General features: G+C 42.2%; 1 protein-coding gene across 3 annotated transcripts in view; it reads left to right on the forward strand.

Moving 5' to 3' along the window:
- LOC104364286 (cystathionine beta-synthase-like protein) overlaps positions 1–14,558 on the forward strand; it is a 29,755-nt gene extending 15,197 nt beyond the window's left edge. For 2 of the 3 annotated variants that reach the window (XM_042788799.1, XM_042788797.1), the window contains exons 9-18: positions 390–481; positions 1,344–1,469; positions 2,082–2,166; positions 2,357–2,462; positions 3,294–3,368; positions 4,050–4,184; positions 5,144–5,252; positions 6,018–6,047; positions 8,685–8,769; positions 10,467–14,558. In XM_042788799.1, the coding sequence (XP_042644733.1) occupies positions 390–481; positions 1,344–1,469; positions 2,082–2,166; positions 2,357–2,462; positions 3,294–3,368; positions 4,050–4,184; positions 5,144–5,252; positions 6,018–6,047; positions 8,685–8,769; positions 10,467–10,576 (953 nt within the window). In that variant the 3' untranslated portion in view covers positions 10,577–14,558. The remainder of the gene's footprint in view (positions 1–389; positions 482–1,343; positions 1,470–2,081; positions 2,167–2,356; positions 2,463–3,293; positions 3,369–4,049; positions 4,185–5,143; positions 5,253–6,017; positions 6,048–8,684; positions 8,770–10,466) is intronic. The other variant, XM_042788800.1, reaches the window with a different exon arrangement.
- The last annotated feature ends 915 nt before the right edge of the window (positions 14,559–15,473 follow it).

A 15,473-nucleotide genomic window follows, 5' to 3' on the forward strand; every position in this document is an offset into this window, starting at 1 on the left:
AATACCTATCCCACGCTCTTGGCACTCATTCAGTAGATTAGCTAATGTAATGGGCTGCTCATTCTAAGTTAAAGAATGGATTATTTACTTCAGCAAATAAAGTAACAAGAAAGCTACAGGTGTCAGCTGTATGGACCACCTCCAGCTCTGTCCAAAGTACCACAAATTGGTGCCTTGCCAGGCCACTGGATGGACATTTCAAAACCATTGTTGAAGTAAGTGGAGGTTGAGCAAGGTGGTCTCAAGGTAGGTCTCATAACACAACTCTTGTGAAGCAAAGAGTCTTATACTGCTCATTTTTTGTTAAAGAAAGGTCTTAGATTAAAGTATGTTTTTATTCATTCTGGGGAAGATTTCATAACTGCCTTCTCTCTCTCACCTTTAAACAGGAAAAATAGACATGCTGGTAGCTACAGCTGGCACAGGAGGTACTATCACTGGCATCTCCAGAAAGCTAAAGGAGAAGTGTCCAGGTTGTAAAGTAAGTCTCAAACCTAAAGCATTTCTCTTTAGCGGGGTGAACCTTAAACTGCTCCATTTGGCATGTCCCTTTCCTTGCCAGCCTGCCCTGGATCTCTGTGGGAAGCTGGGATGTTCTCAGTTAGAAGGTGGTTCCGAGCAGCAAAGAAAGTTTTTCAGACTGTCTGAAATCATCATGCTCTGGTCTCACTGGTGACCAGAGTTCAGGTTTCACTCAGCAGATGAAAACTGGCCCTCGGACCCCTTCATGGGCTGTCTGAGAAAATTCCTTTTCTGGCATGTACTGCAGCCTTGTGTTTCCCCTCTGACTGTGCCTTCACTAACTTGTTGAGCTGCTGAGTTTTTACCCAGTGAAATTTTCTCTGCACACACCAACCTGTGTGTCTACCTGTGTGCTGTGTTAGTTTTCCTCACAGAAGTTGGTATTGTGCTTCAATCATGAATGTTTTCCTACATAGGCAGAGAGTGGTAAACAAAACTTATCTGCTTACACTTGGCACAAAATGTATTGGCTGTAATGATGCCTGACGTGTGAATGAGGATAATCATGTCTCGGGGAAACCCTGCCTTCTGTTTAAACCAAGCAAAACCCATGTAGAAGAAGTGGTGCCCCTCACTTAGTGTCCATAGCCTGAGGAGGCAGGATGAGTTACCAAAGGGCCAGAAGCAGCAAAGCATTTTGTGTACAGGAGAGTTGAATGTTGCCAGGAAGAAATGAATAGGAGACTAGGTTGCTGTTAATTTGACTGTGTGTGCAGCCAGTGTGCCACCAACAGCTGTAATAAGGCCAGCGGCCCTGAGTAAGTAGCTGCATTCTCAAAAGCAGTGTGTCATGGTAGCCAGTGTGGAAACTGCTTCTCCAGATCATAGGTGTTGATCCTGAAGGCTCCATCCTTGCTACACCAGAAGAACTGAACAAGACTGACAAGACAATGTATGAAGTGGAAGGAATCGGATATGATTTTGTCCCCACAGTGTTGGATAGATCTGTAAGTGATGCTTCTTGGTTTACTGCCCTTTACCCTCTGCTGGGATGTAGAAGTGAGGTGAAAGATGGAGGAAGAACTTGGGGAAGTATTTTTTTGAGCTGAAAGAGGAGGGCTGGCTAACAGATCTATTCATGTTATTCCTGCAAAAGCAGTCATCAGAAGGCTTCTGCACTGACCACTTTTTTTTTTTTTTTTTAACAATGCTAGGTCAAGATGCTATGAGCAGGTAACATTTTCCTAGAACACAGTACTTTTAAATCCCAACAAAGCACCCCAACCCCTCCCGGTAAAAAGGGTTATGACTGTCCTGAGCAGAGCCTGTGTCCCTGGGAGGCCCTCCAAGAGGGAAGGGAACTGATGCTGTCTGTGGCTGTCTCACAACAGCCTGTTCCAACAGCGAGGTTTCAATAAGGAGCCTGTTGTGCTAATGTGATCGTCTTACCTTGGCAAAAAGACCCCACTTGGCATTTGGAGGATGGAAACCCAGGCACGTGGCTCTGTAGGGCAGCTGTTACCTCAAAGAGCACGGGCTGAATTCACACTAGCTGTGTAGCATCCCTAGCCTTCCTCGTTTAAATAGACCCTTGTGTCTGTCTTCCTGCCCCTTCCCAGACAGTGGACCAGTGGTACAAGAGCAATGATGAGGAGTCATTTGCTTTAGCACGCATGCTGATCCGAGAGGAAGGACTACTGTGTGGTAAGAACAAATTCTTTGGGTTTCTTTGAATAGCATGTAGGAGGCTGAAGCCTTGTGCAGGATAGGGAGACCTCCTTCTTTAGAAGCTGTCTTCCTCACCCTGGGCTTCTCTACTGTCTCTTCCTCTCTTTCATTCTTTCTCATTTCACTTATGGTTTAACAATTTTGCCCCTGATCTGCATTTTGGCAGGTGGTAGCTCAGGCAGTGCCATGTCTGTAGCTGTGAAGGCAGCCAAAGAGCTGAAGGAAGGTCAGCGCTGTGTTGTTATCCTCCCTGACTCTATCAGGAACTACATGTAAGAACCTGCTTGTTTTCTCTCTGGGAAAAGAATGAGGCAGTTCCTCAGACCTCTTTACAGCAGTGGCGAGTTGAATATGTATTTCTTACAGCACTCAGTTACCCAAGCAAGGACTGTGTTTGGGGCACAACTTCTGAGGTAACTAGAAAGGGCCTGACAGATTAGAAAGGAGCTTAGCCCTCTGAAATCTGAGCTCCTCCTTGTGTCTGACTTCAGTATATAACCATCACTGGTTAGCATCTTTTGTAGGAAAAGACTTGCTTTCACTTTTTTATTTATTGTGACCATTGGCATTATCCCATTCCCGGGAGGCTCCCTGTAAGGCTGTCTGCTCCCTCTGCCAATGTCCATAGCAGAACACAGCACAACTGTAGCAGCAGCCAGTGTTGGGGTGAGTTTACAGGTGGAAGTATGAGGGCTTTGAGCTGTGCTGAGAAGTTTCCCTCTTACCACATCGAAACATATCCCAAAACATGGTGGTTTTAGCTGTGTTTCCTGGCTTCTGTTGCATCCAACACAATACTAGGTGGCTAGAAACTGCAGACAGACCTTGCATGAGTACAGGTTGGCACTTCTCCATTCCAGGCTGTGTGTGTCATATTGCAAGGGACTGATGTAGTGTTTCCTATGGGGTTCCTTTTTCTTCCCGTGAGTATTTCTTCTCAATGTCCCTGACTGGTAAGCTTGGATGACAAATGACAATATATTTTCAATTGCACTTTAGTTGTTAGTGGTAGTGAGCCATAAATAGTTGCCTCTATGTGCTATTAGGTTTGCTGTCAGATATTCAGCCTGCTACTCAGATTTTCACTTCCTGATGCTTTTCAGGTCCAAGTTCTTGAGCGACAAATGGATGATTCAGAAAGGGTTCATGAAAGAAGAAGACCTTGTCAAAAAACCTTGGTAAGCAAGTCAGATCAATTTGGATTTCCATGTTTCTATTCAATTGACTTTGTGGCAGTCGCTAATTTAAGGCTCATTTCAATTTACACTGCTTCCTTTGATTTATCTAATCTTTCATGCTATTGTGTTGCTGTATAATTGCAGCTATTAATCAAATCCGCTTAAATAAGTTGATTTCCTTTGCGTTGCATGGCAGTGAAGAAAATGGTGATTAATGATTTTTTTTTTTAACTTAATTAAAAGGGTTATATCTGAAATGAAAAAGTAGCATACAGAGAAGCCTTCTGAGATCAGAGTTCTTGAGTGCAAGCATTGCAAGTCTATGTAGGTGGAGGGGGATCTTCCCTAAATTGCTACCTATAATGACTGTAAACATGACTAACTAAAATTTTCTGTGTACGATATAAATAATGAAACTAAGGAGATTAGTACTCTCCACTATCTGTAATCCTAGAAAGCAGGTGAAATGAGGAAAAGAGTTTTGGTCTTAAAGCCTTCTCACACTTCAGTGACTTTCTGATACTGGGGAGAAAACTTGAAAGCCTTGAAGCTTTACTGAATCCCAACTCTTCTTTGAAGTTTTTTGCCATTCCTGTTGTGTTAAAGGCCACTGTACATGAACAACTGGTTCTGTTCTCTCCATAAGATTTGCGTGGGTTTGGTTTTTGTTTCATCCCCCAGGTGGTGGAACATCAGTGTTCAGGAACTAAGCCTCTCTGCTCCCCTGACTGTGCTTCCAACTGTTACCTGTGCAAAGACTGTTGAAATTCTCCGGGAGAAGGGATTCGACCAGGTACCAGTTGTTGATGAATCTGGGTATGTCCACATATATCACTATTCATCCATATGTATCACTTCCCTCACCAGGTTCCAAGGGATGTTTTTCAAATGCTTGCTAGAAGTGTAATATCCTCTCACTCATCTTTCTTCAGTTATAGTAACACAGTTCAGAAATGTTACCTTAAATACACCAGTGCTGGACTTAGTATGTTGTCATGCCAGGACTGTCCTGCCCTTCACATAGTAAGCTTCTAGTGATTATGATGATATACTTACTCAGTGTGTTTCTGCAGGATAATTTTACTGTTTTTTCTAATAGCTATTTAACTTCACAAAGCAAAAATTCATCTTTAAAACAACCCCAAACCTACCCATTTCCACCACAGCTTTCACCCAGTTTTTTTCAGAACACTGCATTATAGTGCAATATTGTAGTGACTCCTATAAACCAGAGTGTCCCCAGCAAGCTGGTCTGCCTTATTACCCTGTAGGTCTCCTGTAGGACAGGCTGAATAATGAAGAGTTGCTGAGTTACTCTCCAGTTACAGTGCTAACTCAAGGGATTAATTGTTCCAGATCCTTGCAGGGAGAAGGGGAATAAGAAAAATTGAGGCAAGCATGTGTCTGGCCCTGTCGCACCTTTCAAAAGGACAAATGAGGGTGTAAAACACTGAATTTGTGCTTTTTGAAAGCTCTCTCAGGTTGCAAGAAGCTCTCCAGTTACAAGGGCTAGAGATACAAGGAGTCTGATGCTCAGAATGGCCAGGCACCCACAGCAGCTGCTGACTTCTGTGTGAGTCTGCAGAACTTCTGAGAACTGGGCTCTTGTCTTCTACAGAGACACCGAATCCAAGTATACCATCAATATTGTTACTTTATACCATGAAGCAGTTGAACCGAGTTCTCCAGGCTGGCCGAGAGTGGATGCTTTTATCTACAGGAACACTTGAGGCTTTTGTGTTGTTTAGCTCTATCTTCTCTCTCTCCTTCCCCAGTGTGATTTTGGGCATGGTTACCTTGGGTAACATGCTTTCTTCACTGCTTGCTGGAAAAGTTCAGCCTTCTGATGAAGTCGGCAAAGTAATCTACAAGCAATTCAAACAGGTAAGCAGGTATATTGTACAACTCCTAGTTCTCTGGTTTAAAGTACTACTGTAGGTGTCCTAACACTACAGTGGCACCAAGCTGAGTAAGGTTTATCTGGGACTGTACAGAGCAGCTGTCACTGAGCACAGATGGGCTCTAAACTCTATCGTAGGTCATTCAGGAGCTCCCAGGTTTGTGTTGTGGCTCTGTATCGTGCTGTTCCATTACTCAACAGGCTTTCTTATAGCATGCTTGTCTTTTCCCCCTTCCTCAAAAACCATGGCACAAATCTGAGCAGTGTAACTGTTGAGGGGAAGAGACAGGGAGACGTTGAAACAGCTCTTCTAAGTAAGTTCTGTATTGGCTAAAAACAAGCAGCTGCCTTTTGTATCAGATACCTGGCTGAAACAGGGGGCTGGCTGCTGAAAGCTGATGTTGTCAAGATATGTGAATTTTGATGTTAGCCAGCTTCACCTGTCTGTCCAGTGTGGTGTGCCAAGATACCACAACTTCCCAGCTGTATGGGTGCTCTTCTAAAATATATAAGTATTGTTGTTAATGCTTTGCTTCTCTTGCAGGAAAAGGATTTTGTTTTTAACTTGGAATGCTTGACTTAGTTTTCACCAGGCTTTTAGTTTCAACACTGTCTCATATTAGATGAGGTGCTGTGTTCTAGAAGTCTGTGTAACGCTTCCATTCAATCTACAAACTATCAAGTCCTTGGGGTTGAGAAAAGATGCTAGTTCTTAATGGAAAAATGTAAATATATTTTTTCCTTCACAGACAGATAATCAAGCATCAGGTGGAAATGTGGTGCGTAACAAAACTGCTTAGTTCATGTTCTCCCTCACTTGGACACCTTAAGAGTTTCTGGGGCTGGTGGTGTGCAATCACTTCTGAAGCTACACTGGTGTTAGCTGTAGTAGCCAATTCTCTGCATTTCTGAGGTTGTGGCTTTTTTCCATGGGCAGCTTGGTTTCTCATGCTTCTTCAGTAAAGAACAGCTTAACCATTTCTCTTTTGAAGTTCTGACTTTTTTCTTGGTGGAGTATGGAAGGGGAGTGACACAAAAATGATGGTATTGCTAATGTGCCAATTAAAAGCATCATTCATTGGTTATTTTCCATTTGAATTGATGATTTAATGGAGAAACATGGTTTAATGCACATAACCTCAGAAGTATTGTGGATTTTGCTTTTCTTACTACTTTAGTCAAGCTTATGTGGCTTGTTTACTGGTGAAATTGGGAAAACAGATCATGTGTGTCACTGAAATGACTTGGGATATCCTACAGTTACGACCTGTACTACAGCATGCATCAATAAGAGGTCAGCTTAGCCTGTGGCTACCAAGGCAAAACTATCTTTTGGCAATACATGAAACTTGCTTTGATATGGTTGCCGCAATTACTTTGTGGTGATCTCTTTCAATGGAAGAGTAATGGTTGTAGCCTTTTTAAAGTCTCTGGTAGGATAGTACTCTAGGGCTTTGGAACACTAGTCATAGGATAATTTGCTAATCCAAACAAGTGCTGTGTGTCAGTGGAGAGGAGGGACATTTTGTGGAGTCATGTGCTCTAGTGGTTTGAGGTCTCTCTACCCCTTCTTCCCCAAAGGATCCTTGCATCAACTGCTAACATCTGTTAGATGTGGTGCAGACATTAAGGCCTTAGCAGACTTCTTGTCTGCCTTTACCAGAAAATAGGGCTGTGGCACAGTCTCTGACACTTCTTGTTACTATACCTAGTGTTTGTTAGCCTGTTCCCTGGTGTGATTTTTGGTTAGTGTCCTAAACCATTTAGTGCTCTGCTAAACAATGCAAGGTCTGATGTCCCCAGCTTCTCCAGTGGACCAGAGCCTACTACTGGGGAAGGAGGGAATTCAGTTGTAGGGCCATGAGCAGTGCCATTTCACTTGCCCTTAGAGCCAAACAAGCAGTCCCAATCATGTGTAGTATAGTAGCATATGCATAGGCTAATTGCCTTAGACTTAGTAGGTTTTTTTTTTAAAAAAAAAAAAAAAACCAAAACAAAAACCAAAAACAACAAACAAAAACCCCAAGCCTAAATGTGGGGAAACTCCTGGGCATAATTTTTAAATTTTTAGGGGGTTTGAATGAGCAGCAGTGAGACAGGTGAAAACCCTGTGGGGTTTCTGTTTAAAGTTCCATTAAGCATTTCAAAACATGTTTATGTCTTCGTATTTGTCCCAGTGTGGCCTGTGGGCTGCTTGTCCTGGTCATCTTTAGCTTCCGCAGTCCCTGAAAACAGGTCTATGGATCATACACAGTCAGATGGCATGGGGCTCTACCCCTTCAGTGAGCTTTGAACTTAGGTTCAAAAGTTAGGCTTTGCACGTACGCTTGCACAAAACTGCTTGTCAGTGGTGGTGACTGATAGCTGACTCTGTGTCAGTAGGTCCAGGTTTCCCCCCACCCCTTGCCTGGCCCACAAGCTGAAGGATTGATGCTTCAGTGTGTGCTGTAGTCTGGTGATCCCTTAAGCACAGGCTGCTGGGGATCCTTTTGATCTCTTCTAGCTCACAGTACGGAGATGAGAGCTCTATGTTCCAGTGCAGCCCAACTGTTCATGTTGTGGCATTTATTCCTCAGTCACAAGCTGAACTCACTGCAGGATAAAGGCTTTTTTAACCTGCTGTGCAAGACTTTTCTGTGTTATAAATTCTTTTAATTGCCTTTAATGGAAGTATGTTGGATGGTGGGTGCTGCTGTTACCTGGGGAGAGTCACCTGGGTAATAGACCTGTTGCTGCTGCTCAATATGCTAAAGCATGTAGGAAGAACAGTTGTATGGATTCTTTCAAATGGATTAGCTAAGTGTTTCAGAAGGATCTGTATTCTTTCTGCAGAGTCAACACAGGGTCCTTTCTTGTTTAGTCCTAAATATTATTTCTTATTGCTCAGTTCTTTGATTTGCACCTGAATACAGTGTTAGCTGAGCAATCCTCACCCTTGGTTTTATTTATGGCTTGTATGGGCTTTTCTCTTCCCTGCTGTCTTTGCAGATCATATTCATTTCCACAGTGATTTGCAGCCTGATTCATTCACTTCCCAGTCCTGCTAGAGTAAAATCACCAAGTAATGATGAGCTTTATGGTAACTTCTTTTGTCAGACACATGGAACACTTGACCTTCTTCCATCTTTAACATTTTTCAGATATTCAGTGTGTTCCATATATGCGTTATGTTTACAGAATCAGAATTCATAACTTCATGTAGTGCTTCATGTTTTTGTTCTGTTTTCTTGGAAATTAGAAGCAAAGAAAACTGATCTAAGTTGGCCTGGATTTGTTAGTGTTTCACAATACTTTGGATGGGAGCAGTATATAAATACCAATGTATTGGTTTTAATACTGCATGAAGCATATGGGGATTATCAACCACTAAACATATAAAGGACTGTTCTTTTTAAGTTTTGTAACTCTCTCCTCAGATTAATCTGAAAGACAACTTGGGGAAACTCTCTCATATCCTGGAAATAGACCACTTTGCTCTAGTGGTTCATGAACAAATTCAATGTGAGTATGATCTGCTATGCCTTGTAACAGGTAATCTTTGAGTGGTCCTAAGCAGCAAGTACGAGAGTGAATGTGTAAACAAGTTCTTCATAAGCCAGATCCTGTTTCTGTGTGTGTAACTATGTGCTACTAACAGTTAGTAAGACACTAGCACTTTAATTCTTGTGGAGTAAATGTTGAATCCGTTTAAATGGATTTAAATGTTTAACCTCACATACTGTAACGTATGTGCTTTTGGAGCACAGTACTTACTGCTCAGCACTGAATGCCCAAGTCTATTCCACTGTACAGTGGCTTTGTTGGTAGCAGTAAGCCAGGGAATAAGCTCCTGCAGTACAAATGATCCTTGCTTCTTCCTACTCCTGTCTTACAACTTCCAGCAGTTCTGCCACAGTGAGTGTCTCAGGTTAATTACACTTCAAATTTTTGCTATTCTAAAGCAAAAGCTTTATTACCACTTCATAAAGTTTAGTAAGGTCTAGATGTCAACACTGATATCACTGTCTCAAAACAGCTTAATGTTTCTTTTTCCTGTTTATTTAAACTAACTTACTCTCCTTCATTTGACGTTTTTCCTCCAAACTACTTTTCATCATCCTTGTCAAAACTCTTTACACTGCCTTCTTTATGAAGTGGAAATGACTAAATAAATCTTCAAAGCTAGGGTATATCACTGTTATATGTGAATAATATTTTTTCCTATTTTATTTTCCCTATGGCAGGCAACTTGGAAAATTATAAACACTGAGAAACTAGACTAAAAACAATACTAAGACTCACCAGATAAATTTATCTGACAGTTATCTCAATTATAACTGTAAATGAAGATAGCCATCAAATTTGGGCTTGTTCCTGATAATATCCATAAGGATGTGCTCTTGACTCTGTGCTGACTATTTATAAATCTAGAATCTCACTGAAAACTTACAATGGAACAAAGATTGAGTAAACAAATGAAAAGTCCAGGACAATCCAGCTGGCTGAACAAACTGAGTATATAAGTAGGCTAAACATCTTGATACAGGCAGACTTTAGGAAGAGGCAACTTGGAACACAGATAAAGGGCCAGAGGTCACTTGGTTCCCAGGTCAAAGGATTATGCTGACAGTGAAAAACCACTTGAACCTGTGTTCTTAATGCAGCAACGATTAGATGTTTGTTTGTTTGTTTTTTTTAAATAAAGGGGAAAATGTTGTATTGTGATTTTTACACTAATTCTGTATTTGACAGTGGTGTAGGAGGGTGGTAGTGTTGCGCATCATCCTCTAGTGGCCCCCGGTTCAAATGGGGATAATACCAGTTTCAAGTGATTCAAGTAGAGTCATGGAAACTAATGTATGAGGAAAACATGCTTTATAGCAGAGGATTTGGTTTGAATTTTTATGTCAAGGAAAATAAATCTGGTGGACTCTTACCCTTCCTTCCATAACGTTTCAGTTTCTAAATCCTTTTTGTTGGGAGCCTTTCTGAAATGAAAATCCTTGCCACTTCCAATGTGACTGTCGGTCAAGTATGCCATTTGGGTTCCCCCTCAGTGTACAAGGGTCAGCAGTGATAACCAGCTCCACCAACAGGCCCTGATGTGTGGAGCTGGGATGGCCTGGCACCTGCCTTTGCAAACAGTGCTATTAAAACCGAGTGGGATGGTGTGGTTTTGTGCCTCCTAAAGCCAGAATCCCCTCTTTGTTTCTGTGTAGATCACACTGATGGTTCCTCCAGTAAGCGGCAAATGGTGTTTGGCATCGTTACAGCCATCGACCTGCTAAACTTTGTGACTGCACGAGAACGGGAAAGAAAGTCCAACTAAAGTCAAGTAGCAATGTGGAGCTTCTTCAACAATGTTTTGCAATCTCCAACAAAGAATCAGGTTTATTTCTTAGGTAGAATGGTCTGTCCTTAGGGTGTTTTTTCACAAATTCTGAAAATAAACAGTTAGCTATCCTGGTGTCAGCTATACAGCCAGTGCATTTTGCTGTGTTGCACAACTTCAGGGGACTTGTTTCTTAATCAGGTTACACAATATTTCTTATCAAAACAGTTTATTTTTTTATCTATATATATATATTTGTAAAAATATTGCCTAAATTAATTGGTATGTTCCTTACTTGTTATGTCTAAAGTCTGACTTTCCAAGACATTGTTTCAGATTCATAAAATGTGTTGAAATAAAGAGTTACTGAAGCAGAGGCCCGAGAGCGCTCTGGAAAGTTTTGGAATTTTTTTTTTTTGTGCAAGAGTAAGTTAGATAATACCTGTGTGGAAACAAAAATGGGATTGGGGTATGGAGGGAAGAAAGGCATGTCTTCCTTTTGGTGACATCAGTGTAAAACAGGAGAAAATTCTGAGGGCTGGAGTTGAGGCTTGTTTCAACTAGCTGCTCTGAGGAAAAACTGACTTGAGTGGAAGCCTGACAGTGAAGTGACAAACATAAACTAGTGACTTTGTTTTACATGGTGTGCCGGTTTTCAGTATGAAGACAGGCCTTTCTTTTTTTCTCATTGTACCTTGGTAAGTAAGCACGAGTGAAAAGATTAAAAAGTAAGATCAAGCTTCCTGTCTGAAGGTTTTTGAAAATCATGCCGTTTCATCTAGTACCTTTCTCTTACCTCTCCACCCTCTTACTTATCTTAAAGTGCTGCTTCTTATGCCTGTTTTAGAAGAGCCAAAGGTAATCTCTCAAAAGCTTTCAAGTCCTGTTCAGGTGCTCCTACACTCTAGTGCCTTATTCCAGGAGAAAACCCCTACTATTAATTGAATTCCCTGTAGCCAAGTTTGGAAGTAACTGCCAAATGTGATGTGGACTGGCACTGTCAAGAGTACACAAGAGAACTGTACGGTAGGTGTGTGCAGCTACAACTTTTCACCACTTTTGTAACTACAGATTCTTCAGTAATGTCTGAGTTGTGTAGCCCCGTCCCTGCACTGCTGTGCTCAGGCTGCTGACTGCTGCTGCTGGTAATGGTCAGTGGAATCACCCTGTGATTACAGTAGAAAAGTTAGCTGTTCTTCATCTTTATGAAGACTAATCACATTCTGACCAGCCTTTTGCCAAGAATAAAGTTTTTAATCAGCAGGGGTAACGCTTTCACTAGCTTGTCTCTCTTTCAAGCAGAGCATTTGCCTTGGATGCTGCTGCCATGGACGATGGAGAGAAGCACTCAAAGCCAAAGAAGTGACACAGTCGTAGTGTCTGCCCACCAGCGGTGTGACAGCCTGGTTTGTTTTCTAGCTGCTTCTCTCTTACCTTAGATTTGTGAAAGTTAAGAACTTTATTATTACAACAAAAAGCCTCAGACAGATTTCTGATAACTCTAATGCCAAGCTGGCGATTGCTGAGTTTGATTGGCCTTTGTTCAGTTTATTTCCTTAGATGTTGGCTGTCCCTTCAGATCATGGCTATTACTGAAGTAACATGACCCGTGCTTACATTAAACTATGGTTTAGCCATTAAATTAACATGCTACTTTAAGATAACTTTTTCCAAGACTCTGGAATAAACTGCTATAAATCTTAAAAACGTGCAATTTAAATACTAATTAGTTCTAAAGGATGGTGGAGTTTTAATTTTTTTTCTTTTTTTTTTTTTTTTTTTTTTTATTCTTACACTGCGCAGTGTTTTCTTTCTCACTGTTCCCCCTCAGTGTAGTAGCAACCCCAGGTTGGGCACTTTGACTAGTGGAGAGCTTAGCTAGTGTGAGTATCAGATGTGTGTACCTGTGCATTAAAGACACTTTTTTCAAACGTTTTTGAATCTGGATTAGCTTTTCTAGGCTGAATGGTTCTGTCTTACCCCTGTCACTGCTTGGCAGAGCCTAGTTAACTCATCTTTCAAAGTGTATTTTTGATCTACTTCCTAAGGGGGTCATAAATAACTTTGCATGATAGAGGGCCCAGTCTTTGCCCTAAGCACTTTCTAACATCCTCTGTGTTTCTTAGTGTAGACTATCTGAATGGTTGGTTGTATCCCTCAAGGCATTAGTATTTCAGCCAAGCTTCTAAACTACTTTCACAGTTATTTCAAATACTGTTGTCTGATATATTTTAATATCTATTCTTAGTTTACAGGGAAGGCCAAGGGGGACTTACTTGAATATTTGTGTTTTTCCCTCTATCCTTTGATTCCCACACTATTGAAAGAACCTGTGTACTTCACTAGATGCTACTAACTGAAGCGTTTGCTACAACCGTAGCTGCTACTGCTGCTAAATTTTGGCATTACTGTTGCCATTGGAAAATTTACTTGCTTCTATCTGATATTTCCCCTTTTCCCTCTGACCTTTGTCAGTGGTGGTGAGGGGAAGTGCTTAAGTATTTGGGGGTTTTCCTTTTCTTTTTGTGCCTGTAAAAGCTCTATGTACCAGCCTAGCTGAATTCAGCAAGAAATAGGAGGGTAGAAGGAGGTTCCCAAAGTTGCTTTTCAGAACAGCAGTACAAGAGAGAAGTAAGATTGCTGTGTTAAAGTTGGGGCAGCAGCAGATTGATGGGTAGCTTTACCTGTGACACAGAGGAAAGTGTAAAAATTTGCCTTTTCAGATTACTGTTCATAAATTAATCTCTGCAGTGTTACAAAAGCAGGTAGTATTGCTGACTGAAAAAGAAGGGGTGGTTGGAGCTGGTAGGGAAGAGGGGATGTGAGTCTAAAGCAATCCAAGTAAGCCAAAGTATCCAAAGAAATCCACCCGTGCTGTTCTGCCTGTGCAGTTTGGTGAGAGCGGGAGCTGTCTCCTGTTCTGCACTGTTGTGAGGAGGGAACAGTGGCCACCAGCCACCCGTCTGCACAGTAGCAACCCTGTTTCACCAGGAGAATGGGGGGAAATAGATGGTGTTGCTGAATGCCTGAAAAACTTTCCAGAGCTCTTTCCCACAGTAGGGATGAAGGTGGCAGAGAAGTGGAGCGGGAATCCTGTGGGGTTGAAGTTCCTCCGATGCAAAAGCTTATGAGCATGATGCTTTTTTGCACATGTGAGAAGGTTGTCACTAGCCTGGGCCTGGTTAGTAGTGGTAGGGCTGTATTAACACTGGATTCATCTCTTTGTTTCAACACTGTGAGGACCAAGAAAGATGTTGTAGTTTGTTTGTTTGGTCTTTAGCCTGAAGTTCAAGTCCAGAGCTTGAACAGAACTATTTGTTTGTTTTCTGGTTTTGGTGGTGTTTTTTTCTGAAGCGGGTGCCTGTGTTTTCTGTTTACCTGTGCTGGTTAAGCAAGTGCTAGCCATATGCCTGAAAACTATTTTGCACATGGATATTTATACCAACAATTTATGCTGTATTTGTTTGTCACTGTAAGGGAATGTCAGTCCTTTTGGTTTAATGTTGAGTCTCCAAAAATACTTTTATTTTCTTACCTGAAGACAATTATCTAGTAAAATCTGTGTAATGTTTTGCAAGCAGTTATCAGGCAATAACTTGATCATTTTAAAGTTGTTGTATCCAATGTTATTTCCCATGTCTTGCACAAGCTGTGGCTGACTCCAAACTCTGTCTAGCTGAGGTTCCTCTAAGCAGCCAGACCAGTCCTATCTGCCCACCAAGCTCATCGCTAAATGGTTTTTGAAAACTTCTTGCCGTTACAAATTTCACACAATGTGCTCACGTTGAGGTGTTGCCTCGTATTGCCACTGTCATCCAACAGCCTTTCTTACTGTGTAGTGTCAGCACCCTACCCTGATAAAGGGAAGTCTCTTTATGCTTTAAGGAGCTGGGAAAAATCAATACTATGCGCTGTATTTATTACACAAATGTTCACAAAGATACAATATCAAGAGTTCAATAAACAGTGTTTGATTGCAGAATGACTCTTTTTTTTTTTTAATGACGGTTCAAGTTGACAGTGTATTAGACTGCAGACTAAAATTTCTATCAGCTGCGGACAACCTCCTGCTTTCAGCGTGTGGACTGCACTGCTCCGCAGTTCTGTCTCCAGAGAGCTGCTGGTACGGCAGGGCTGTCGCTGAGTCAGCCCACAGTCTGCTTCTCAGGGCTGGCTTTGCTCCATTCCCGCTGTTTCTGTATGCTGTGGGAAAGGAAGGATGTTGAGCTCAGACGCCAGTGGTGAAGTTCCTAGAGCACCAGGTGCCCGTGTGGTCAATTGGCTATTTCTGAATAAGTGGAAGGGGTATGGGCCAGCCTCTGTTTCTGTGAGAAGGCAATGCCTTTGGGGAATTATGATGAAGCTATAATGTTAAAAGGTGTGTGAATTCAAGTGCAGGTGTGTGGGTGGTGGTCTGTGCATAAGGAGCACCTGGGAGAAACCAGAAGGTCTGGCTGTGTTATTTCAGAGCAGTGTGTTTGTGCTGCCACTCAGTGTCTTGGTTGATCTGATCAAGTTAAACCACAATGGGAGTGGTTTATATCCACTAGGCAAGCGAGTAAACCCCTCATCCCTTGTTTTTTGGTCCCCGTTTCCTTATGCGGTCAGTCCTTGCTCAGCCCTGCCCAAACAGCTTCAGCTCCTGTCAGCCAGTCCCACTGGGACGTTGTTCCATCTCACAGGGGGAAGGCTGGTGGGTGGAGAGGGGCAGGGGGGCTTCTTCTGCCTGCCTCGGGGCTGCAGCCAGCCCTGCCGCTGCTGTGGCATGAACGTGCTGGCTCATGCGTCTGCATGCCGGGTTTTCCTATAAGGGCACGGTTCATCCACCACCTCACATGCACACTGAGTATTCCCTCCTCAACTTTATCTTCTTACTCCCGATCCAGCGAGCTCT

The sequence above is a fragment of the Tyto alba genome, unplaced genomic scaffold (assembly GCF_018691265.1).
Source record: "Tyto alba isolate M040663 unplaced genomic scaffold, T.alba_DEE_v4.0 Super-Scaffold_14, whole genome shotgun sequence".
NCBI classification, from domain to species: domain Eukaryota; kingdom Metazoa; phylum Chordata; class Aves; order Strigiformes; family Tytonidae; genus Tyto; species Tyto alba.